Genomic DNA, 26,811 nt, shown 5'->3' on the forward strand with positions numbered 1-26,811 from the left:
GTTGACGTGTTATATATGTGTGTTTTTTACCTTCAGAGCCTCTTCAGGCACGGTGAGCTCTCCTCTCACCACCGTGAACAGGTTGGTATGTGAGACGCAGAGGTTAAAGAAACACTGGTAAAAATGATGATGCAATGCTGGATATGTGAGGGCAGCAGACTTCAGACACATGAAAGGATATCATATCCAAACCTCAGCTTGTCCTCCAACTTCAGAGTGATGTACATCTGCTCCTGGATACGCACATCATTTACAAACGTCTGCAGAGGGACGAAGAGGCAATACTGTCACGTCAATGCAAATCTAAAACAATAAATATCAGTAAAATCAATCCTGGGAATGCCATGGGACCCCCCTGAAGAGCTAACGGAGGTGTGAGGGGCGAGGGAAGTCAATCCTGATTATTTTCTGGCATTCTATTTCTTGATCAGTTAATTAATGGCTTCAGTTCCAAAGAAAATGCCATCTCTTGCTTAGATGTTATTCACAGGTTATGCTTTCTGTACCATGTGAAATACTGGAGACAGTTACTCTCTAATGTTTGTTTCTTGTTTGAACGTTTTATTTCCGTCTCCTCCACAGCTTCACTTCTCACCCACCTGCGCAGCTCATGTAATAAACACTGTCAGCTGGTCAGAAGAATTCCTTAGAGTTTAACAAAACAATGGCAAAGCCCCCTCGAGTCGGACAGCTAGGGGGGAGGGGGGACACTGGCCAAACGGCTTTTTACTCATCGCTGACTCAGCAGGAAAAAAAACTTCCTCTTGAGTCCAGCAAAAGAAGTGAGGTGGATGAAGACGCAGTAGGAAGTGAGTCCAGGATTTACTGTCACAGCTAGTTTAACAACCATATGATCACATGGGGTTCCATTCGGGGATTTATTTGTCAAAATAATTGAAAAAACACAGCCATGTTAGTCGTGTGAGGCTCTATGTTAGTTTTAATAGTGCTTTGTTCATAGTCGGATACAGATTGTGCCCTTAAGTCCTGATTTGCATAATTAGGTTTAACCTTTGCCATGAAACAAGTCTTCATTGACAGCGAGATCGATGTGCAGTGGAAAAATAGAAGGCTTTATTGACTGCCAAAAAATGAGTTAACCTCCAACCACTCAGAATCTCAGATCGGGACATTTTTACCTTGAATGTCTGTGATTTTGTTTTTATTGCTGTATTTCTCTCCATCTTTTCCTTCTCAATCAATCTCACTTAAAACCATTTACTCCTCCTTCAGCTGGTTAAACCCAGTACTCAACTCCTTTCTCTTCACTTTCCATTCTGTCTTCATTCACTAGTTCTTTTATCTCGGCCCTTACCTCTTGCTGTTTTGCATATTTCTATACCTGCACTCACCCCATTCAGGCTGCCGAGGTCCTTGACCTTGTGTTCATCAGCTCCAGCTTCGTAGTTGATAACGGCGTGCTGCTTATCCACACTGCGGGACTTCAAATGAAAGAGAAAAGCATACAAATGAAGCATCGACCCAGTGGTTACACGACAGCTTCACGTTCAAGTACCGTGTGTACACACAGACACACTAACACTGCAATAAGGAAGTAGTGGATGTGAAAGCATTGATTTTAAGTGGTGTCCAAAACCAAAAAAAATAATCAAAAGCCAAGAATGATTTCAATCTTACCTTCATTTCTCACAAGTCACCTCAAGACTCCCCATATTTAAACAGACAGTTGCTGGACAGACCAATCTTTCTATAGCCAACTACAGAAAATATTTCATTTTGCAAACCAACTAAACCACCTGGACAAAACCGTGTTCTTACACATGCTTGTCGACTAAACACATCAATATTTAAGGCAGAACATGGAACAGAAAGGGGGAAAATAATAATAATGAAAGGAAAATGTAAAACTACGGCTCAAATTTGATTCATCAAAAGAAAAACGACACATAAATGCACATCAGATGAGTTGACAGAATAGACAAAATGAGCCCCTGTACCCATGGTGACTCCTTTTGTATAAAAAAAAAAAACATCATATGATTAAAACTGATGTCAATGAGAGTAGGTTCCTCTATTTAACACGTGTCTTCCCTTTTTCAATAGTAATATTAATAAAGTATGAATGTTTTGCAATTATGTAAAAAGCTCTGTCAAAACCACTGATATGAGAGTGAAACAAGCTGCTGGTGAACTCTGCGAGACGACACCCAAATATTTATAAAACATTCTCTTGGTCCGCTCAACTAACGGTGAGGTACATCTCACGTCACAAAGACATTTGTAGTTTGTTGTGTTGTGGCAGCGTTTGAAAGTATTTCATTTGGTGCATGGCACAAGATGGCAGTCACACTTATCCACGTGATGAGGCCTCAGTCTTTTAAAGCAGTCAAACGGCAAAAGAAAAGAAAAAAAAACCCCTGATTTGAAAGAATTCACTTATCTTTTTCTCAATCCAATCCAAAGACATAAAAAGAGCAGGCATGCAAGGATTCGGGCAAGAGATGCAGACAAGGAAATCATCACAGAAAAATACCTTTTACAACCCGACATGCTTGTAACTATTGTACATGTAAATGATGTTCAATATTTCTTCATCACAGGAGGATGAGACACTGATGAAAGACAAGACTAAAACTGTATTCATGAATAAATGAGTATTTTTCTTTTTCTTATTGAAAGCTCATTCTTGACTAAGCAAATTCAGAAAATAAAAGATAAATAAAAAGGTAAAGAACCCAAAGAGTTCCACAAGAGCTTGAAAAACTATTGTATGATAGTGTGAGCGTAATGTGACACCACAAGGGAACAAAGAGGTTGTGTTGTGTTGTATGTCTAATTTGTGTCATCCTCATTCAGACATGTGAGCAGTATAATTGATGGACTTTCTCTTTGCCCATAAAACTCAACAAATATTGACTCTAGAACAACCAAATGATACCATGAGAAACATTCTACATGTATTATGGGTCGCCACATTTAAACCTGGGAAATATGCAGTTGGACATGTTTTGTTTAATCACATTTCAAAACATAGACTGTACCATATTTTCTATTTTTAGAAACACAGCTGACATGCTAAAAGTCAGAAGCCATGGAAAATCTTGTGACGTAAGGCACTACGAGAATATCTAATTTATTGCTGATGTGGATTGAGCATTAGCTCGATTATACCTACATGAAAATAGAGTAGGATCAACATTTTTAAAAAGTGATTGTGAGCACCTTTAGACCACCGTAAAAATTAATGTGAAATGTTTTTTAATTCTTGATCAGGTCGCAAGGTGCTATGGATCGATCTCACTCCCCTTTAGAAACCTACATTCCTTATGGGTGATATGGGTGAAAACACGACCTCCTCGATAGAGGGAATGAACAAATATCGGTTACAGTGGGGGATGGATTGGGACAGTCATGCACTCAGCAGGACGCTGGTAAAACACCCGCTGCCATGGACGCACCCTCCATACACGACAACAGACTCAGCTAGATAAGATCTAACTCAGGAGGTATCTGGCCCACTTTCTATTAATAGTGCAGTCACCAGAGAGGTGCACATGTGCACAGACATGGTCTTCTCGCATGTACGCACAGTTAAATCTTAACAAAAATACACAAATAAATAAACAAATAAAGACATAAAGACATATTCTTCTACTGCCACAGCCTGCACACACAGATCATGTGTACTAAACCCATAATCTGTGACCTCTTGACTTATGCAACGAACTGATCTAGGGTCAGCAGACTATTAATAGTACAGAGGCTGTCAGGTTTCATTACCATTAATATCATTATTATGTGAAAGACAAAAAACTCTCAAACCAAAACACTGACATTACGTGTGTAATAAAGGCAACGATAGCTAATATTGTTTCAAGACAGCAATAACTGAAGTAAGTAAGCTGTAAGTAGAGTAAGTAAGCTGTAAGTAGAGTTTAGTTGGGGGGGGGCATGGGTTTCTCACCTGTAGCATGAGCTCGCAGTCGTCCCGGCCCACAAAGATCATTTCCCTGGGGAGTCGGTGACGCGTCCCCCCGCTGCTCACCAGGAACCACGAGGTCACGCTCATCTCTGCAACCTACTGCAAACTGTGGTGAACACCTAATGGGACAAAACGCAAATGAAAACTACAAGCTAATGTGTAGTTCAAAGTTGCAAAAATGACAAAGTATTTAAATGAAAGCATTTTCATTAATTCCATTATCAGACTTCAGAAAATGAATTAGTATCTTTAAAAAGAGTGAAGTTTTGAATATTTTGCAAACGTGATGATGACGTTTGAAGACTGTTCTCGCGCTGTATCGCAGCATCAAGCTAATACAAGAAAGAGGACTTAGCATTGAGATGTGTCACACACCTCTGGTCCAGGTAGCTCAATGCTGATTGGCTGCCAACAGCGCCACGCCTCTACGCCATCCTGAGAGAGGAAGGAGAAAGGAAATTTGTGTCTCATTATTTCATTCATACGTGTTTCTTTGCAAGTATAAAAGAACCTGTGAAGCGAAGATGGAAGACAGGGGCATCACAAGAACAGAGAAAACATTTGCAGATTCAAACCACTCCATCTTGCTTCATGTTGTTTTGCAAGCGGGGGGAATGAGGTTGAGTGGGCGGTCCTGCTATTTGATGCCTCACGGTTTACGTCTGGAAACCGTCGGCGTGCCAACAGTGAGGACGGATCTCACAGCCCGCCCTGATGATTACCAGATGTTAGAGGAGGAAGTGATGTAGGAATGTTGGCTGAGCTCTTCGGCAGGACATTTATTTCCCCTCGTGCTTTACCTCCTCCCCTCGCTCTCCTTCAGATGAGCTGGAAAGGAGGTCAAAGCCAACTACTCTAACGTTTCTAACTGTCCCAGCCTGGAGGACTTACACTGAGTAGAACTTACCGACTGGATGGGGGGGGGGGGGGGTTGATCTGTGATGTAAACCAGCCACCACAACGTGGATCTTCTCACAGAGAAAACAACGTGTTGCTTATATTAAAACAGATTGTTGTATCTGGTCACGCTTTAATGTCTAAGTCATCACAGAGGTTTAGACAAGTTTAATATTTTTCAAGACTAATTATAAACAGGCTTCAAAGTGAAGCTTTTCATGGTAATTTTAAGCTGCGCTTAAATAGCTCAAACTCTGTTGTGTGAAGAAAATGCCAAGAAAACTCCGCTAGAGAAGGAATTAATGATTATTGAGCTAAGCTCTCGCTCACTTGACCTTTTAAGTGCTCGGTATACCAACTAACTAATCCCCTTGGTAAAATCTGAATTAACTACACACCTCTGATAGATCCGTGCACCACGCTGTGTGAATACGACTGTCCCAAAGCAACAGCGGTCTATCAAGTGGAAGGGATTTTCATCACGGTGACGGGAATTAATTTACACGACGTGTGAAACATTTACTGAAGAATTTTAAGACAGTTCAAATGTACTATTTTGTCATTTTTACCAAGATGGTGTTGTCAGTGTGGATCTCAAATCGGGGGAGAACTTCTGAACAGATTACCAACTGATTTCATAAATCGTCAGAACAGGAAGTACTTTACACTTATATAAATAATGTAATACATTTAGTTTAAGTGTATTATATAATGTATATAAGTAAGAACACAATATGTGATTTCCTTAAATCCAATCACATGTCACTGCCCAGATTCCACACTACACAACACACCATGTATACATTATCGGAGAAAGTCTACAAAGAACAACAGCATTGCCATTATACTGTAATTATGTGTAATTTCCCCTTCCCACTCTAACCAAAGCATCTGAAGGCCTGCTGTCTGAATAACGACTGCATAGTCACTGCAGAATGCAAGGTTATGAGGATGGGGTTAAGGACCCTGAGCATACAGCATACCAGCCTGTGTGGTGCCACTAAAAACTAAAGCCGCCTTGCCATCACACATGAAAGCCTTGTTCCAGCTGCAGGAATGCAGCGGTGACTCTGATGAAGGAGACGCTGCCATCTGCTTTACATGTGCGTCTTACAATCCTAATTTGAAATGGCTAGGTCACCCAAATTATTCAAATATAATTTTTCTTTCGCCTCCGGTGGTGTAGTCCCTTTAGATTAAATTAGGAATTATCCATGTTTGAGATATCTGCTTCCACTTCAACCCAATATAAGGAAAGAGAATCAAATGTGTGGCCATGAAAGTACAATTACCGTACAAAAAATTGAAATGCAAAGAAAAAAAAAATAAGGAAAGTAACTTTAATAATGTAGATTTTAAAAAAAAAGATGGAAAAGTTAATATCTGAACGGCACAGCTGAGAATAAAAACCTTATGGTCTATACATACAGGCACACACAACAGACATAAAGACTAACAAAGAACATTATTGTTCATGACATGATGGGATATTAAGACATTTATAAATCACACAGTGATGATGAAGCCACGTTAATAAGATTTCCTGGTTGTGATTAATCACCAGTCTTGTTTCCTCTCCATCAAACTGCTGAACAAGCAATCTTGTATCTTTTTAACAATTCAAATCTATTCCCTCCTCTCTCAACTAGCCAATCAGACACTGGCTAAAAGAAGACAGGAAGTGATGTCACTGCGCGGCACTATATTTACTGGCGTCCCCTAATATGTTTCCTGGCTGCAACACGTGGCTGCTCCTCGCCACATCTGGTTCACGTCCGTATCCCAGGATGACGCAACATCTGGGTAACCATCAGCACTGATGTCTCCTTCACATCGCGTAACAACCATGATAGCTGACTCATGCCACATCACACACACACTCCCAGCGGCTGTGCGTGTCGCCTCCGCACACAGATTCATGTCAGCGAACACACATTTTAAAGCAAACTTAAGTGAGGAAGACAGTAGGAGAGGAAGAGCAGGAAGGAAGAGGCAGACCCAGACGGACAACTCATACTCTCACCATGCATTTTTCCACATGGTCATATGAAAGCCAAACTTAGCTCTGGTAAGGGTGTGGCTGTCGTACCACATTATGATATTAATCTTAATGCAGTAACAGTAAAGCTTATCATCAGTTAAGATGGGTTCTACCTCTACAAAACCCATGGAGTACAAGAAATGCCTGGTGATGTGACACTTCCTGTATGCGCAATGCGTCCAGGGGAAGCATTAATGGTAATCAATGACAAACAGTCAATCAACTGAAAAGCTTTTAGTCATTTGTTGGACTGGACCTTTGTGTCTGGTCGGGCCTTTCCCAGGAGGATCCACTGGCAGACAGAAGACCGCCTATTCAGTTTTCACAACAGCAGCGAAACCTGATTGTTCTGATATAAATAGCTCTCAGTAGTTACCGAAGCTCGACTCTTTTACATCTGAAGAGACAGCATGAAGCGCATATAGTGTAATGTAAAGATGGCTTGGTTCCAAAGATGTCACCTTATTATTTTCTATGTCCTTCCCAATCCGATGAACCTGAGCCTCCGGCTGAGGCAGACCTCTGGTGTTCCTTCTGCCAACCAACAACCCGACAAACGGATTGGAAGATGAAGGTCAAGCTGGACAAGAGGCTCACCTTTCCACCAGAAATCATTACATCAAATCTCCTGAATCTCATCCTGTGGCTACTGTTTATCACAGAACTCCAGAGGATGTGGTGCTGTCTCATCTGATCTAGACACTGAATCAGAACAAGGGCTGATTGATTGTAAAACAGGACTGACAAAAAACAAACCCTGTAAAATCCACTGGTTGCACTGACAAGAAACTAGTCCAGATCAAACCCCACTAAAGGACAAAACAAACCGAAAAATGGCGATCTAAGAACAATGCATCCATACTTATCAGACAAAGGAGACTGAATCACAGGCAGGTTTGGGGAGGAGGAAGATCTCCAGACCCTGAGGGGAGTAAAGAAGAAACCGATTCAAAAGGAGACGAGCTCTGGACAGACGTCCGGACAGACATCCAGACAAAAGGCTTTGCAGTCCCCGATGGGTAACTGTGGAGCGTACACTAAGGGTAGTAAAAATCTATCGATCCTCAAAGAAGCAATGAAAAAGTGAAACTGGGCTTTATCTATAATACAAATAAAACAGAACCTCATAAAATATGACATCACAGAGTTCACAGGTTATACCATGTTTATTTAAAATAATACTGATAATTGGATCGGCCATTAGAAAAAGTTTTAAAAAATTAAAATCCTGAGTTAAAATATAAAAAATGAAGAATGAACGAAGCAGCATGAGTCGCTTTTAATTTATGCAACCCGATAAATATGACATGCTGACATTAATCTCCTCCAACAGGATAATAGCATCACGCAGAGAGGTGATACATCAATATGTCATTACAGCTTGTCAAACTAGCAAGAACATCAACCAGCATGTGAATGTATGGATTTATGTGTGTGCAGGTGGTTTGCACATGCAGCATGTGAGTGAAAAAAAAAAATCTGCTCCATGCAGCAGAAAAGACCATATGGTGCAGCAAAGCCGAGTCGGTCACATGAGCAGTTGGTGAGAGGAACAAATAAGTAAACATGTCCGTTTAGCCAGCATTCAATCAGCCTGCTTCATTGTTATTACTATACACAAGCCGGCACACCCCCAGCCTGAAGACACAAACACACCACATGCTCAGTCACCTCTGCGCGCCACATGCCCTACAGACCCACATATGGAAATTTACACATCACACACACACTGAGAGCTGTGCATCATATTACAAACAAAAACGCTTTTTCTCCTTCACGTCTGATTTAGAACCGTGTCATTCTTGTTGAGTCTGCAGGGGAAAAATGAACACACTAAACCAACTTGTACTGATAAACAGATAAAAAGCAGATTACTGATAATCCAACAGAATTAATGATGCATATGCCCTGCAGCATGTTCTTGTTCAATGCATGTGACCAATTCTCTTAAGCATGCACCCAGAAGGCTTTTCTTTTCTTTAATTATAAAATACAATGAAATACATTCACTTTTGCCATTAGCCTAAAAATATAAAAGCTTAAACACTGAAACAATAACTATATGACTTGGTTGTATTAAACTAAATGTCAGCTATTTTATTAATTATGGATACATAATAAACTCTTATGGAAAATAGTAACAAAACTACAGTCTTAGCTATATAATAGCATTCACTCCTGCTTGACGTGGTTTCCTCCTGTTATTTGAAACAGATTAACACATTCTCAAACACTCGTGTCTAAATCACTACATTACGCACCGCTAGAAGCCTAGGCAGACAGGTTTGAGTCTTGGTTTGATCTGGTGATAGTTTCTTGGCTCATGCATGGCCCCCGTTGAGCAGATAATGACCGGCCATTAACAGCAGCATTAGTGTTTTACCAACTCTGCCACGTTGTCGATGACAACGCAACCCAGAGCTGCAAAATTACAGTAGGGAACTCTCTCACATTGAAATCTACACTGGCTCTTGGGAGACAAAAACAACCCTCAATGCTAGCAGCATAGCAGAACAATCGGAATGGAGGTGGGGGTGGGGGTGGGGGGTGTAGGCAGAGGGTGGGACGGGAATGGAACCTGCCCGAATACAAGATCAATATCTGCAGTGGAAAGAAGAAATACCGGATACTAAAATCAGACTGTTCCGCCCTAAAACAGATGTGAGGGTGACATTTTCCATTTAGATACCGATTAATGCGAACATTATAATAATAAATAAATCCTGACACACCCATAACACATATAATATTTTAAGATTATTCTGCTGTGTTGTCTCTTCTTTCTTCTCTTTGCGAGTCTGCACACAGGCCAGAGCTTCACCCTCATCATCACAACCCTTCTAAACTTCACACTCAGATCACCAGTGAGATTCACAGCTATTTTTAGCCATCGTCCTGGTCCAAAGCACCTGATATCATTTTGAACACAACAGATTAGTCTATTAGTTTACAGGAGGTTGCTTTCAGCCACAAACACTCCCTGACCACTGAAGTCAAATGCAACTCACTTCCCAAACTTCCTACAAAACACAATGGTGGTCGGCAGCCCGAATAACAAGGTCCTCAATCCCCACTATAGGCTACAACGGGAAATAAGCTTATATCGCTAAAGGAAATCCTTGTTATATATGTGTAGAAACTGCAGATTTTCTGTGAAGTTATCATAAATAATAAAGATAATGAACCTGAGACCAAAAGTCATTCAGGACAGATTGAGATAGCAAGTTAGAGTATTAAAAAGTAGGATGTCTATTCACTGTTAATTGTCAAATTATAAGCAAGTTGATCAATCAGTCTTGTCATAGTGAAAATAGAAACTGAATTTAAGAAAATATAAACAAAACAAATATAAAAAGACAGTTTAATATGTCATATATTCACATGGTTGTGAACTATTTGTACTCTACACTGTATAAAGGGACGTGTATGGAGGTAGTTTGAGCTGCAGTTTATCCCAGACATTGCTGCTGCTTCCTCATCATGTGACACTGACACAGATTTTAAAAATGCAACTGCCTGTGGAGCTACGCTTACAGAAAGGACAGGAAGGAGGCAGAAAAACGACAAAGTGAACGAGAGAAGAGAAGGAACCAACCCAAACTGGATGGTATTATCTGAACATTCTATGGCCCCTATCCAAATAATTTGAATTTCCACAGATGACGGAGGAGGAAGAGACCAACGAGACTAGCTAATGTGCAGCCTGTGGCTCTCAAGCTCTCCAAGAACACAACGGACCGCTATGTGAAAAGATTTTTCAGGACATATCTGTTTCAGGACATTTTAGTTACATATCTGATTTGTGCTGATCTGAAAGCAGTTAGATCCATCCATCTCCTGCGGAGCATGCTCACATCAGTGTGTTATTACCCAAGTCGCATACGCAAGAAAGCAGCAAATAGAAGACATTTCACTCTGATTTAGACTTAAGAGCAGAAAATGGGAAAATGCTTCGCTTCTATAAAGGTTTTTGCCTTTTTCTGTCACCTTAAGAAGCCGACAGACCATCATAACACTCCTATTACTATAGCAGTCAAAGTAAGAAATGAGTACCTCACTGTTATACCAATGATATTCTCTACTGCTCATCAGCATGCTTGTCATAAATGTGGGATCATGGTACAGACCTGTCCAATATGGGTCCCATTCCAATATGAATGAGAACAGAAGAAAGATTTGACAATAAAATAGAATTCTGTCACTTTTCAACTAAGTGCCAATAAATAAATAAATAACATCCAATCAAAAGTCTCTGAATAGTCGTGCAACTTTGTCTTCCATGTAGAATATTTGCTAAATTCGCCTAAACACTTTGTTACCGGACAATGCAGCATTAGTTACTCATAATTTGATATTTTGCATGGATTTACAAGAAACGTGCAACAAAAACCTCTTAATAAGCTATCGCTATGTGATGATGATGATAATGCAGTGAGGTAATAGCTCGAATTTAGTCATTTCCGAGAGTTTTAAGTCTTAAGTGATGATGACAGCACAAATCAAAGTCAACACAAAGAGAACGGATGCATGCAGGCCAGCTACATCTGCCCCAAGAAAACAAAGCCCCCACCACACACACGGGAGAAGAGGAGGGGTCCGACATTGGGAAACACTCTGCAGCTACATTAAACAGTACAAATATATATATAATCGTGCAATCTATCGTTTAAGGACGACTCAAAGTGGGTTTCCAGATTAAGTCTTTCCAATGAGATGAACACAAAGCGCTCATTGTGGCCGTCCTTCATTGATGTGCATCCTGTCTCGCTGGCCTCCGTCCGGTCACGGAGGGATGCAACCAACAGAAACCCCCACAAATGATGCACAATAATAGCACGGAGGTAGAAATAATTGTTTAACAGAGGCATCACAGCGGCGGGGCTGTGTCGCTTTACAAAGGCGGAGCAGGCTGGTCATGCTGCAGCTGACAACAGTAGCCATACAGTTAGCTAAGGGGGAGGCAGTTTGTTTAGCCATTATAAGCCGGTGACAGCCAAATTCTGCTTCTTCTTTCGTACCTTAGTATCAAATGATATATCCACTTGAATTCCTGATTTGTGGTTTCAACACCAGAAATGGATTTTTTTTTTTAATCAATGCTGAAAATCAACATTTCAGGTCAATAGATGAGGAGAAGAAAAGATTTCCTTTTTTTCCCTAACGGAAACTTCGCGTCTGTCGACCACCTATGTTGGACTGAAAACCTACTATTTTGCGCATTTAGTTCCCTAAGTAAAAATGATATCCAGTCCGCACTCACCCTTTTCTCTCGGCTGTCGACAGTACGTAAGTGAAGCCCAGCCCTGCTTCTGCTCTTCTGTCTGGCCTTCTCTCCTCTCGCTCAACGATGTAACGCTGCTCCCTGCGAACTGGCGGCGGGAGGACCAACATCCGGAAAGAGACGTCATTCAGGCTAAGATGGGAGTTACAACTTCCGTTTTGACATTTCAATATAAAATCAGAGTGAATGCGACACAGACACAGCTCAACCATGGCCCAAAACCATTAGCATGTGTATGTTTTACTCTTTCCTTTTTTTATCTCAAAGGGCTCATTTTCACTTAAATATCCAAAATTACTATTTGTAAAAACATATTTTTTTTATTTGTGTGCCGTCACTTACATTTTCTAACATTCATCATTTAATTCTGAAAGTATAAAAGACTTTCCGGAACTTTCAATTTTTGTCCACTTAACGGTAATTCATCTGCAGCAGCGACTGCGTCTACACTTCCAGCCGTGGATGCTTCCAACTCGACCAAAAGGCCATGTCATCCAGAACCGGGTGGGCGGGTTTCTTTGACTCAGTGGTTACGTTTCAGACTTCTACTGTAATATTAAATGGGCTACGTGTCCGGCAATTACTATATTTAATATTGAAAATTGAGACAGTGGCGTCTGCATGAAACAGTATCTAAAATGAGAGAGGATACACAGAAATTAAACATATAAAGGAACCATCGATATAAACGAGGATGTTTCAAATACAAAAAATAATACGAATACTGGTTGTTTCTGATTTGCACATGTTTTATATTGTGTTTTTCGTGGATTTTAGTCAGGTTAACTACAATTCAGTATCGTTAACGTTATGTACGTATATGCTATACATGACTAGTTTACCGCAAGAAAAACCCATCATTCCACAAAAATTACAATGTTTGATATGCTGTTAATTAGGGTTATAGGTTAGTTATAGATTATAAGGGTTTACATAATTTCATGTTTCTGTGTATATTGTACAATATGCAATGTATGAAAAAAAACAAAATATTACTTACTTTTCTTTTGCTCTTATTGACATATTTCCCCAAGTAATTCAAATAGCGGCTGATGTACGCCTGTGATTTGTGTCGTACAATGACGTCATTACGCTCTGTCCCTGTCGGTGGGGAGCATTCGGTTTGTGTTTTTCCAAGTTCCGTCCGGCGAGGCGGGGTGTTTATTTATTTTTGAAAAGCGGCTTGAAGTGCGAGTAATTCTGCACAATGTAACAACAAAATGAAAGACAATAAGGCAACAATGACTTGAACTAAATCCACATATTTGTATTCTGTCACGTATCATATGTGTCCTCATTGAAAGTTCAAGTAATTTTATTTTTCTTTGTTTTAATCTTTAAACATGATGAGTGAAGTTTTGCTCTTTTTTGCATTACACATTAAATTTCCCAAATCTGCACAAAATCATTTGTTTATCATTACAACTTTAAACGTTTCCTTAATACGATAATTTTTGCGGCATACTCCGTGAAACAAATCAAACCGGCGTGTCCGTTGTGAGGCTCTGGCAGACGAAAGAGGAACTGTGCTGGCGAATGGAAATCAATATGGATGGACCGCGGGATGTTCAAAATTCCAAGCGAAACGGGAGTTCCAAGTCGTCTTTATCGGACGGTTCCGCAGTGGCGATGGAGATTAAGCGCAAGAAAATTCGACAAAGTGCCTTATATCTCCAAACAGAGGTAAAGACAAGGGGACAAGATGGACTTTTTATGGTTTACCATCAGTGTAGTAATGACGGTGACAGTTCAGATAAGGGGGTCCAAAGTGTCCAAAGTGTAGCGATGCTAACATCAACAAGCTAATATTTTCAATTTAACGCACAGAAACCGAACAACTAGTTCAATGGGTTCCTCTCAAATAATTAGCGGCTTCAATTTTAAAATGTTTGTCTTTAACATTGACTCACACGCAAGCACACAGGCATTGACTTCCATGGGACGAAGCTAGCTAGCTGGACCAGTTATTCAATACGGGAGTCGCCCTTTTTGAATCCCTGAAACCAGAGCCCTTGTGTTGTTGTTGAGCATGCACGGAAATAATGCTTTTCTTTTTATTCTGACAAACTAATTCCATTTCAGACCAAAAGCATGAAACCATGCCCAAGTCTTCTGAATGACCCGCTACAGATAGTGGAGGATATGAATTTGTTGTACATACGACAGATTTCTAAGAAGCTGCAGGTGCATAATTGTAGTTGCTGACAAGTTTGATGATGTTTGTATTTATGAAACAACTCAATGATTCCTGACCCACTAAGACCACATTTCCACTCCGGATTAAAGATTTAATATTTTCAATTCAGTTTTAAAGTTAAATTAAATCAGACATCATCATACTGAATAGAAAAAAACATGCCATCCCTTCCATTTCCACTGTTTGTGTTCTTTGCATTATGTCATCCATGCATTTGAACCTGTTTTATCACCATCTAATTAAAAGCCATGAAGTCCATATCTCAATATTGTTTTCATCCCATTGTTTTTATCTAGATTATAGACTAGATTGGTTATTTTGCATCATTTCAATTTACATCCATGCAGGGTTGCTCTCAAATGAATACAAGTTGGCTTTACACCCACAAATTTGACATTTAATATTTACTGTGCCACAGTGAAATGAATGGTAATGATGCCTTCTTGTGTTATTCTTCAGTGGTGATAGATTCGATTTCCTGACAGAGCATTTTAATATTATGTCTGTCATTTTAAAGAGCTCTGAAAGCTATGCCAGAAAACCAGTGACTTTTTAATTTGTGCCGCAAAAAATCTGTCTGTATTATGAAGCTGGTCTTATTCAGAGTTTGAAGTTGAAAACCCCAATTTGAATTATTTGTGTGAATTAATTTATGTACTGTACTCTCCACTGATATGAGAAGGGATATTTTTCTTTTCCAAAAACAGCATTTAAGGGCAATTTTACATGAACTCTGTCAAAATCATTGAAACCTTTTTAAAAACAATTTACACATTTCAAAACATCACTAAAGTTGTGGTCTGCCTTGACATGTGATCCTTTTAAGCTTCCCCTCTTTTGTGTTTGTCCAAGAAGAACTCCAACATGCAAGAAAAGCTTGACTTTGAGATTCGAATGCGTGATGGTGCCTACAAGCTACTGCTCGCCAGCAGTAAGAAAGAACAAGTTCTTAACGCCTCCAAGAACCTGCTGACATGTAATGCCAGGATAAAGGCTTATCTGTCGCAGATGCAGAAGATGAAAGAGGAGCAAGACATGATGGGAGCAGTCAGCAAGTAAGGATTTCTTGTTCTTGGGTGTGGTAAATATTTAAAAAAGTTTTGAAGTTGTACAAATGTAAGCACAAATAGTAATATATTATGCATCTAAATTTTGACATTAAAAATTAAAGACTAAGAGTAGAATAAGGGAAGAATTGACTGAAGCCTGGGTGGGTTTCTGGAAAAAGGATTTGAAATATAAGGTCCTTTCTTGTTCAAGATTAAGTTCAAGTTGACGTGTTACAGTTTTTGATCGATAAACTTTCAGACCATCAGATCCAGTTCCAGGTGGCCGTGTGCCCTGTAATGGGACAATCGCATTATCTGGTATGATTGCTCCTCCTCACTTCTTAATTCATACATATATCAAATTTAAACTGACAGAAATGGAAAGAAACTCATATAAATGTTGTTGTTTTTTTTCCTTCTCTTCTGTTGAAGGACTGCGTATTCCGCTGCTGTGGAGAGATTCAGACCACTTTAACAACAAAGGAAGTTAGTCTTTGTGTCTGTGGTGTCCATGTCTGTTATGTAGATTACAGTGTAGATTCTTTTTCTAACACTCATTCTATATCCCTTGTAATTTAGGCTCTCGTCGAGTTGCGGTGTTTTGTCTCATGCAGGTTGGCTCAGAGGTGTTTGACACACAGATGATGGTGGTGGACAGAACAGTCACTGACATTTGTTTTGAGGGAGTCTCTATGTTGTAAGTATTTAATGTTCATGATGGTAGATTCTTTTGGTGCTGCTGTAGTCTGGTGGATAGGTATTGTGGTCTCATCAGAAAATGTTAAAATGCAGCCTTATATTGATAACCTAAATAGCATTTATTTGTATTAAAACCTTGCTCGTTCACGTATAAAATATAGTAATTGAATAATAATACTTGTTGTTTCTTCTAGTAAAGAAGCAGTTCCTCAATTCGAACTGAAGGTAGAGCTGTGGAGCTGTGCTTTCGAGGACGAGAACACAATGGTGAAAACGCCAAAGAAATTGGCCAAGAAGTTCTGCAATTCCTTTGGAAAGACTGCTGGAAAGAAGCTCTGCCCTCTGCTGGATTCTCCGGACCCTGACACCTTCCTGCGATGCAATCCCATACCCCTGTATGTGTTGAGTTATCCTGTAAAACCCTTTACAGACTCTTGGCTCTTGATTTAATTTTTTTTTCCAGAGGAGAAACTACCTCAATTGTGGCTTGTTACTGGAACAAATGGTGTAACTGTAGGCTCACACAGGGGGCTGGTAAACAAATCACACACAGTAAATACACTAAAATAAAGGTTGAACCATTATTTGGTGTTATGAATACTGATTTGTTTAGCCTTCAGACACTTGGACTGTTCCATTGTGGAAAAAAGTGCACATATTCATTACTCTTGCATTTATTATGTGCACTTGTGTGTGCATTTGATGTTTAGAACACTTACTGAAACTCATCTAATACATGCCACTGTTCAGTGGAAGCAGGGACAATGGGATAATTATGTCCTTAAATTAGGACAAAATGTACAACAAGCAAATTGCTGCACACAATTTGGATTAAAGGTTTAGTTGCTTTTATCTTAGTGTATCGTTAGTAGTGTTTATTTTTTTTAGTTTAGGCTTTTATCGTCAAGCCTGGGAAGTCAAGGACCAAAACAGATCAATGCAATACATTTTAAAGAAGTTGTTATGTTTGTGTTTCCATCTACCTGTACCAGCGGAGCCAAGTACAGCTTGTTGGCCTACACTACACTGTGTCTGCCTGAGGCTGAAGGCAGCTTTCAGTCTCACTCCCTCATCGTCCTCCAAGACGGTAAGAAGGAAAAGCATGCAAATTAAATATACTGTATATATATATACTGCTATAGATTATGCACTTTATCTCCTCAATTGATCCAATCATGTGTTTGTGATACAGTAGTTTATTAGATAATAAAATGAACTCAAACAATGTTTTTGAAAGTGATCATTGATCATTCTTTAACTATTTATGTAGGTTTGGTTTTGTCAACTTTAAATTCAGGGCCTAACCTGTTCTAGTGATGTGTAGCCGTGTAGCACAAAGATGTAATTTTGGTTTGATGTGAATGCTGCCATACTAGGACTCTTGTTGTTGTATTGTGGGGTTGTTTTTTACAATAACATGACATTGGTATCATTTAATAACTTTTACATGAAACCTATAATAAAGAGTCATCCTTTTCTGGGTGGTATCACCATTACGTCTTTTTCCCATAGCTGAATGGTCATCCTGGCTCCCACTGTACGGAAACCTCTGCTGCAGGCTGGTAGCACAGCCTGCCTGCATGACACAGAGCATGATGACTGGCTACCTGAGCCAAAAGGTGCTTTGCCTGCTGCCATCATTAGCATTAGCCTTCAGAACTGTTTTTTTGGCTAAATACGTAATCCGATGTTTTATTTTCATTTATTTTCAGCAATGTGTGGAAGGGATATTCCGCTGCTGCAGGCTGTACTGTGTGCTGAGTGCTGGCTTTTTATCCTGTTACTTCACCAAAGAAGAAATCAATGCTAAAGTGCAGCCGACTCTCTGCATGCCCATTAACAAGGTTTGACAGAATTTAAACCTTCACATCCCACACTCTCATTTTCATTTCATGCTCAGTTGTTCTGGTAAGTGTGCTGATTACAAATTTATGACAATTTACTACAGGGAAACATAATAAAATAAATACACAGTAGGGGAAAAAATTAGCCTTTTTTTTGTTTTGTGTGGTAGATAATTTAATATAAATGTGGAAAAGTATAACTTAACACTAGTCACCCACCTCACTTATTATGTTATTACTGCATCATGACTATCTTTGTTTTAGTGTCCTGTCTGGTTTGTGTGGTTTTGAATTTGATACAAATACCACAGAATAGTTCAATTTTAAGGTCTGTTTTTCTAACGTCTGCAGAATAAGTACAAATTCCACACTGCTGCAATGTGTTACCGAATTTCATACCGTGTGATGGATGTCGCTTGTAGTGCTGTATCTCACGTTGTGCTCGTGTTTGTTTACCTTTAAGCTCCATTTTGGCTTGTAATAGGTTTGTTTTTATTGTTTCTGCAGGACACCCGGATCCGTGTGATAGAGAAAGATTCAGCAGGCCAGAAATTCAGGAGTCTGTCCATCATCAACCCGTCACCAGAAGGATCCCACACTGTTGTTTTCAGCACAGAAACCAAAGATGAGCTGGAGGACTGGCTGGATGCCCTCCACCAGCACCTCTATGATCAGAGTCAGTGTTTTCTGTTTATGTGTAAAGAAAAAGCATGTATAGAAAAATGTAGTACCTGTGTGGTCAGAGCAGGAATATATTTGTGTGTTTCTTTAAGAAGAAGTCACATGTGCATATTCACAAATTTCGGATGGGAAAAATGTTGTTACATCTATTTAGTTTCCTACCTTTTATTGGTGTCTCTTATGGCTTTCCTTGTTTACAACCAGGCCAGTGGCTGCACTCTTGCAGCCGGCTAATGAAGATAGAAGTTGCGTCACCACGGAAACCATCACTCTTCCTCACCAAGCAGGCTAATTCTGTTTACAACGACCTCAGTGAGTTGAGTAATTTGAACAAGTGGCTGAAATGAGTTAAACGGGGGGTGATCATTCACTGACTGTTTAATACTGACGGGTATACATTGTGTGGATTTATATATGGAGTATATATCTATTTTTAGATAATAAGCAGCAAGAGCTCATAACCGATGTGACAACTCGGTTAAATAAATACACTCTTTTAACCATGGTTAATATTTGTTCATTTCAGAAGTGAATCATTCAAATGAAACTATTTCATATGCAAATGAGAATATTCTAAATTGCTTATGGCTTTTTTTGTGAAATGTTATTAGCTTTTCTCTGCATTTGAATAAATCATCAAACATTGAAAAAAAAAAGCCCATCAATTTAATTCTTGGTTAATCTATTTGTCTTTTCGCTTCTGTGCTTGACATGCAGGTATAAATTCACCCGGCAAGTTTGAGAGCATCACAGACATGATCCACAACAAGATAGAGGAGACCGATGGCCACTTTCTTATCGGTCATGAAGAGCAGAAGGAAGCGGCTGACTGGTCTAGTCTGTTTGATGGCTCCCATTCCCTCGTAGTGCAAAAGAGTATTCTGTCCCAGAGTAAAACCTCCACCCCTTGTTCCAGCCCCAACCCCAGTACGAGTTCTACATCTGTCAGCAGCAAGAAGCGCCGTGCCCCGCCCCCTCCCTCTGATAGAGAGCCATTTGCTCTTCCCATCTGTCCTGTCAGACCTCCCCTTCTGGCTTCTATTCAACCTCCCGCCCCATACCAGGAGAAGGAGAACTCCAGCACGTCAACTTCACGGCCAACCTCCAGATCCAAGACTGGCAGACCTTCTCTGGATGCCAAGTTTTCTGCCATCATACAGCAGCTCCAGCGGAACAACGCCGGAGGAGCTTCAGCCCGGAAAAACGCTCCTCTGGGTGTCCTCGACATCCAACCACAAAGTCAGCCTCATCACCTGGAGTTCCAGAGCCACCACAACAAGGATGTTGACTCTGTCTCAGGTGAACACGGCTTCCTCAGACCAAGTTATGGCCCTTGTCCTGTTCCAGCTCCAAGAAGCAAACTGAGGAAATCATTCAGAGAGAGGATGAACCTCAAAGCCTTGTGAACCACATTTACATTCAACCAACTCTAATCCTATCATTACCACTAACAGAAATAACTAACAACAGTTAGAACCTCAGTAGAAATAGGTAGAATTATTTAAAAAAAACTCACTCTTTTACATAACTGTGCCTCTGTGATGATAATGTGGTTGTGTTTCAATAGACGTGTTAAAAGCTTGCATGATAAAAGGAAAAGAATAACAATACTGTCATGTCTTGTAGGCGAGATATGAAGCTGTCCAAAACTGACTGCTAAGAAATTTCAACCCACAGCCAAAAAATAATCGAGCCATAAATGTGTTAATTAGCTATTCATATATTTTATACTGACTAACAAGTTAACACGTGTAAATTATTAATAATCTAATTAGTGGACATTAGATGTGGTGATGGATGATGTGCCGACCAGCTTTTTTACCCTACTGATGCTAAGCTAAGATAGCTATCATTTGGCTTTGGCTTCATGCTAATCTGATTGATGCGACAGTGGTGAGTCAAGCCGAACCCAAAAGATGGGCAGTAGACGTGGTCTCCTCCTACAAACTTTTTCATCTGTGGCTAACTCATAGATGAAAATGAGATCTGTGTGTTGGCTGGAGCACTGCCGCCATCAATCCCACTGAAACGGAAAGGCTCATTTCTCATCTCTGCCACTGGAACACCGACTGAAGAAGAAGCCTTTGCAAAAGCACTCAAATTGGAATTGATCCATCGGGCGATTGTGGACAGGTCATTTCTTTTGGAACTATTGACTCAGTCCACTTACTGTGACAATTTTATGACCACTATAGCAGATTTTAAGGGAACAGGATTTTAGGAGCAATTGCAAGCACTAATGTGACTTCTCCATTTCTCAAGAGTTCTTAATGGACTGACATTGGTTTTCAGTGGCTGCACAGTATGTCCAACATAATTTAACACAGCAGCCCATAAATGCAATGAACACAACTGGATGAATGAGCCTCTGAAGTGGCAAAAATAATGAATATCCCAGTGTTTTGAACTGAAGCAGTACTGTACTGCCAGCCAGTGACCGACCACATGTTGAAGAATGGGCCTCATAATTACAGAGCGTACAAAGCATTAGGATAGCTACTTTTTATACTGCCTAGCCAAATGAAGCAGTATGGTGAAAGCGACAGTCCCATTTTTTAATCTCACCCTCTAAATTCTGTTTAATCAAGAGAGGGAGATGTAGACTTTGGGAGAGGCGGATTACAGGAGGATTTAGTTTAAGCCTTGTAAGAACCGAGAATGATTTTTACAAAAGGGGCGCTGCTCAATATTGGAAGCTTGTTTCTATCTTCACTGTTTATTACCAACACATTAGTCACTTTGATTTTGTACTGTATATACGTGGCAATGAAGGGAAGGTTCTTGGCTCAATCCCATAGTGATCGCTGATGAGGTCAGGCATTAAGCAGTATGATTATGACTGAAATGATAACAATATTCCTGCATCTCAAACATTTTCAGTTAGCCAAAGGATTTTGAAGAGGGAAGTCAACATTACTGTCACCTTGCTTTACTTTAATGTCTAGTCTCACATTAACTTGCTGGAAGTGTTTTTAATGCAAACAGGAGAGGAAAATGTTTCACCTGTGAATATTACGCTCGAGGGAAATCTTATGACTAAGAACTTAAAAGTCTCACTGTGATCAAAACCACACTAACGAGCCAGATTCATTTCCATTTATGATGTCTTAAAACTTTTTTATATTTGTCTTTGCATTTGTAAATGACACACCAGCACTAGCATGAGTGTGTTTATAGCTCAATTTCTTTTTATAGTGTCCCGTCCTGTCATCTGAATGTTCCTTTAATTTCAAGAATTACTTAGATTAAGCCGCACAATGTTTTGTTAGTAAGAGTACTATAATGGTATCCTTGTGCAGACAAAATGCGAGTAGTACAATGTAAAACAGATTGGAGTTATTTTTGTTTCTCCAAGTGCAATTCTCTCCTCGCTCTGTTCACCGTTGTCTTGGAAGCGGTATTTTTTATTATTGCTGATGCAATAAAACGACCTACATTCTACCCAGGCGAGGCTGCTTTGTTTTTGCTGAGCTTGAAAGTATCACTGAATATTTTTCATGGTAAAGGTTTACCAGGGGGTGGCAATAAAAGTCAAAGTATAGCTTTTATTGCAGTCCAGCACACATCCCATAGCAGTACATGCACGGGCACATTTCTCCACTGCAGCAAATACTGGAGAGGCTCCTCTGGCTTGGAGCCCAGACATAGCCTGTTGTGAAGATTAAGGCGGGTGGAAGCTCATAGCTAGATAATGGTATTACAATACTAAAACCCCATTCAAAAGGCTTTTCCTCTGGGGAAAAAACCCCACTGCATTTATGTTGCTACACTCGTCTTAAATAAAGTTTACTCAGCCACAGTTATTTATTGGCAGTTAAAAAACACGACCAAGGAAACATTTATAGATAGTAAAATATTTTAATTAAATATACAGGAGATCATATACAAAATGTCTTTATTTTTTTCTTGCTCGCCAGCTGGGTGATTGGTAAACAGATGGCAACTGTATCAAAAACACTTTCAGGATGCGCTTAATGGAAACAATGTGGAAAAAAAAAAAAAAAAAACGACAACAAATTAAAGTATCCTAATTCTTAAAGTGTAGTGTTTGCTTAAATCTAACATCATGGTGACCTTGAAACAGAACAAGCAAGGACACAGCTAAATTGTGTAACTGACTTTTATACTGTTTTTAATACTATTTACAGATTATAACAGTTTATATGATAACAACCACGCGGTACTATCTACAGTGCTATTTACACAGGAAATAAGACAAGAAAAGATGGGTTGTCATGATTTGATCCCGTATGAATATTCTGTACAGGAGCCGGCACTTAATGCCGGTTTAACCTACACACAAAAAAAAATGTACAGTACTTATTCTGAAATCAACGTGTTTTAAGTATTTAAACAAAATACATATGTTAACAGTTTTAATCGTATTCTTTTGGAATACCAGACATGGCCATTGCGTACTTCAACCATACTGGATCCTTGAAACTATAGTGGTTGTAAAGCCAGAGCAGGTGTTGCGTTTCCACCTCGGGCTAAAGAGCAAGGTACCTTTATAATCTCTGCTGGAGAACGCACTGAACACACACACCAGACCTATTTCAATATCAACTATCAGTAAATCATTTAAGCTTCTATGATTGACTCCCTGACACAGTTAAGTACATATATTTAAGCACAAATAATTAACCAGCTTAAAGCATAACTTTTTAAATTTATTATTTTATTACCTATCGTGATTGGCGCTCGATGTGAAGTGTGCCTTATAGTTTTTGTATGAGTGACAGTAATATAGATATACCTACTCTGCTACAGAAGAAAACCTTAACTGTAGTGCTAGCTCTAATCCAAGATTGTGAAAGGCACAGATATTTGAAAAGCAATAATATCCTAAGTGACAACATTCCTATCAAATCATACAGTGAGTCGTTTCAGTGTGCTGAATAAAAGATTCTTTTCACAAAATATATATATATATAAAATTAAAAAAAAGCTTTTCAAGTCAGGAACAAAAAGATGAAATGCTGATTTCTTGTGAGCATTCCACAGCAGACAGCTGCTTCATTATGCTTCTTCTACAGTAAAAAAAAAAAAACCACAAAAAAAAAACAAGCTGCTACGGTCTACTCATCACAAAGGGTTCTGGGGTCAGCCTACTTTCAATTTAGACAGTAAAAATTTAAAACGGCTTTTCATTAACTCTAAACTAAAAAAAAAAACCCAACATTCATGATTTGTCAACAGATTGAACATGACAACTGCTCGGTTGTATGATCCAAACTGAAATACAATCCGACAAATGAAAAAGTGAACTGAGAGAAGAAAAAAAAAAGTGAGTCTACAGTACATCTGTTATACACAGCACCTCTGAATGTCATAATGAAATGTTATGCAGCACTGCGGTGAGTGTTAATGCCTACTGCTAGGAGTCCAGGTGGATTTGCTGCAGCACAGCTTCCAGCCTGGAGACATGTAAACATATGCAACACCACTTGCTGCCGAGAGTGTAATAATGCACTACACATCTGTTAAACAATGTTTTGCGATGGCGAACGCACCTCTAGTTATATATAAAGATTTTTTTTATTTACGTTGTCATGTTACTTTTAGTGTTTTTAAGCAAAAAAGTTTAGCCCTCAGACGCAGTAAACAAATGGCTTTTCTCTGTTGCAGTCCGCTTTTCACACATCCAGAGCAACAACTTTGACTCGTGGTGACCGAGAGCGACCAAACCGATTTATTATGAGCATTGTGCAAAAAAAGACACGACAACGCCAAAAAAACCAACAAAAAAAAAACAAAAACAAAGAGAGATACAGTAAGTGTTGGTAGAAACAGTGCAAAGTATATAAACAAATGTGTACACAAATTTAAAAAAAAAAAAAAAGAAAATGGAATTTTCATTCTGTGTGACTGATGAGTTTATCGATCTGTAATCAGTCAGAGTTTTATACTCAGTGTTTTTTGTTTTGTTTTTTTCAACTGAGCCACAATCCCAGAGCAAGAGAGACGGACAGACGAAGAGACGGTGAAAAAGTTTATGAGGATGATGATGATGATGAGGAAGGAGGGAGGGAGGGGGGGAATCGTTCCCTCCCTCACAGTCTGGTGCTGGGATGTACCGAGGACAGCTGAGGTGGTGGGAGGGTAGAGAGCGGGTAAAGGTGGTGCAGCAGGTCCCCGTACAGCGCTGCCCCACCCGGGTGCCTGTAGAAATGATGGGGGCTGGGGCTGGTGGCCAGCAGCTGCCTGTGGAGCATCATGGAGTGGAAGGCTAGCGGGGGCACCAGGGGAGACACCGCCGACTGACTCTTTAGGTACTGCAGGCCCGGGTGCTGCTGGAGCCCGTCTCCTGGTGACACCAAGCTGCCAGGTGGGTACATCCCGGGGTAGAAGGGTGAGGCGTGGTGCGGGGGGTAGGTAGTTGTTGGGTGTCCCTCAGGTAGGTGGTTGTTAAGGTGAATGGCGTGGGCCGGCTCAGCTGGTTTGAGTTCTTCCGGGTCGCTGCGGCGGATGGCGCCGGCGGGGTGAATCGGCGTTACCACGCGGACTTTCCTTTCCGGAACTTCCTCACTCTCTAGTTCCACTAAGCTCCGCTTACTGGGTCGACAGGAGCTGGCGAGGGACAAATCGCTTGAAGCTTTTGGGCTGGGAAATGGCTGCGATGACTCCGCCGCGCTCTGTTTTGGGGAAGAAATGGTCATTGGGGGAACCCGGCACGCCTTAGGGTGAGAATCCAAACCCTGGTGCAAAATGGGATACGGGAGACTGCAGAATGAGGGCTTGGAGAAGGAGGAGACCCTCTGAGAGAGAGGTTTTGATATTGTGTAGTCTCTGGGCTCATCATCTGCCTCTCTCTTTTCTCCATGTGTTTGAGTCCTGTCACTGTAGTGAGATCTGTAGGCCAAGCCCTCCTGTTCCAGCCCGCCACAGACAAAGCTGCCTTCATGGTCCCTGCTGTGTTCTCTCCGCTCGCCGTTGGGGAAGCCGGCCATCCTCTCCTGGCTCAGGCAGCTCTCCGTTTGCCTATATAGACTGTGTAGGTGAGGGGAGGAGTAGCAGTCACCTGCGTAGCCGCGGGGATGTGTACCTGGGCCGTGCAGTAGCGTGTCCCCGGCGTTCTCCACGCCTTCCTTTGCATGGGATTGTGGGAGATAGGGCTGCCAAGGCGCACTGACTTGAGGCTGGAGGTGATGGCTCGTCCGGCCGCTGTAGGTTTCCGAAAGCTCTCCGGCGGCGCTCCTGTCCGACGCGCCCCGTGACAGTGGTTGGTGAGGCTTGGCGCTCTGCGCATGCTGGATGACCGATGGCCTGAATATGGGCGCTACCTCTGGGATGCAATCCGAAACACACTGTCCAACCGCCTCCTCCTCACCCTTTCTCTTCTCATTCTCCTTCTCTGCTACTGATATGACGGACAGAGAGGGAGTAGTTGTAGGAGGGGGAGGCTGGAGAGGAGTGAAGGAGAACGGGTTGGACTCACACACTTGGGAGAGGAGCTTCTTTTTGGCTAACGGAGACATGACCCCCTGGCTGGCTTTGCTGTAGGCAGCCATCTGTGTGGGGCCCTGGACAGACTCCTTCTTTATGATCCCATAGTCTTCTTTCTCTGGGAAGGAATCTGAACTCAAGTCTATACACTGCCTGTCTTCCTGCTTACACATTGGCAGCACCTTCCCCACTCTGCCACCATGACTTTCTATGGAGTCTTTGACCCTGGAGGAGGGCTCAGGCAGGGCGACGTGTCCAGCGGGTTTGTTTTGATCCCAACGGTTAGGCAGGTAGGGGTTCTTAGGAATGAAATTCCCTTCCACTTGTTGTTCACATGACAGCGTTGCTTGGAGGGCCTCACTAATTTGCCTCCATTCAGGCTGGGGACGAGGCCCCGTGTGGAGGGCTGGATCAGCGTGTGGGGCTCTGCATCCTGGCTCTTTGGGACAGAGTGACAGAGGTTGCTCCACTGCCAAAGACTCCTCTTTCTTCAGGGTGACGTGCAGCTCTTCTTCCTCTATTACAATCGGTTCGTCTCTCAGAGGTGCCTCCTGTTTAATAACTGTGGAGAGCTTCTCCTCTTTCCTGCTGGAATCCTGCATGCAGAAACATGAAGTGGCCAGAGTTAGTCCTCAGAGTAAAAGAAATAATGTACGTCTATACTTTCTTATATATGGCAATTTCAAAGTTAACAGGAATTCAAGGCAGGGGGTGAAGCACTGATGGGAAAGTG

General features: G+C 40.9%; 3 protein-coding genes across 3 annotated transcripts in view; 1 reads left to right on the forward strand and 2 right to left on the reverse strand.

Annotated features, from left to right (window-relative positions):
- The window catches only part of cep170aa (centrosomal protein 170Aa), a 31,041-nt gene extending 18,780 nt beyond the window's left edge, over positions 1 to 12,261 (reverse strand). The window contains exons 1-6 of the mRNA XM_068326824.1: positions 12,142 to 12,261; positions 4,319 to 4,378; positions 3,926 to 4,062; positions 1,353 to 1,442; positions 179 to 260; positions 31 to 86 (exon numbers count right to left, since the gene is read on the reverse strand). Coding sequence (XP_068182925.1) covers positions 31 to 86; positions 179 to 260; positions 1,353 to 1,442; positions 3,926 to 4,030 — 333 coding nt within the window. The 5' untranslated portion in view covers positions 4,031 to 4,062; positions 4,319 to 4,378; positions 12,142 to 12,261. The remainder of the gene's footprint in view (positions 1 to 30; positions 87 to 178; positions 261 to 1,352; positions 1,443 to 3,925; positions 4,063 to 4,318; positions 4,379 to 12,141) is intronic.
- Positions 12,262 to 13,694: 1,433 nt separating this feature from the next.
- rtkn2 (rhotekin 2) lies at positions 13,695 to 22,648 on the forward strand. Its single transcript, XM_068327516.1, has 12 exons — positions 13,695 to 13,845; positions 15,215 to 15,414; positions 15,668 to 15,726; positions 15,841 to 15,894; positions 15,988 to 16,105; positions 16,302 to 16,502; positions 17,100 to 17,194; positions 17,620 to 17,726; positions 17,820 to 17,951; positions 18,459 to 18,627; positions 18,837 to 18,944; positions 19,350 to 22,648. Exons 1-12 carry the CDS (start codon positions 13,699 to 13,701, stop codon positions 20,036 to 20,038), a joined length of 2,079 nt encoding a protein of 692 aa, XP_068183617.1. The 5' UTR covers positions 13,695 to 13,698; the 3' UTR covers positions 20,039 to 22,648.
- Positions 22,649 to 22,790: 142 nt separating this feature from the next.
- Positions 22,791 to 26,811, reverse strand: part of arid5b (AT-rich interaction domain 5B) — a 67,159-nt gene continuing 63,138 nt past the window's right edge. The window contains exon 10 of the mRNA XM_068327515.1: positions 22,791 to 26,674. Coding sequence (XP_068183616.1) covers positions 24,686 to 26,674 — 1,989 coding nt within the window. The 3' untranslated portion in view covers positions 22,791 to 24,685. The remainder of the gene's footprint in view (positions 26,675 to 26,811) is intronic.

Source organism: Antennarius striatus, chromosome 11, assembly GCF_040054535.1.
Source record: "Antennarius striatus isolate MH-2024 chromosome 11, ASM4005453v1, whole genome shotgun sequence".
NCBI classification, from domain to species: Eukaryota; Metazoa; Chordata; class Actinopteri; order Lophiiformes; family Antennariidae; genus Antennarius; species Antennarius striatus.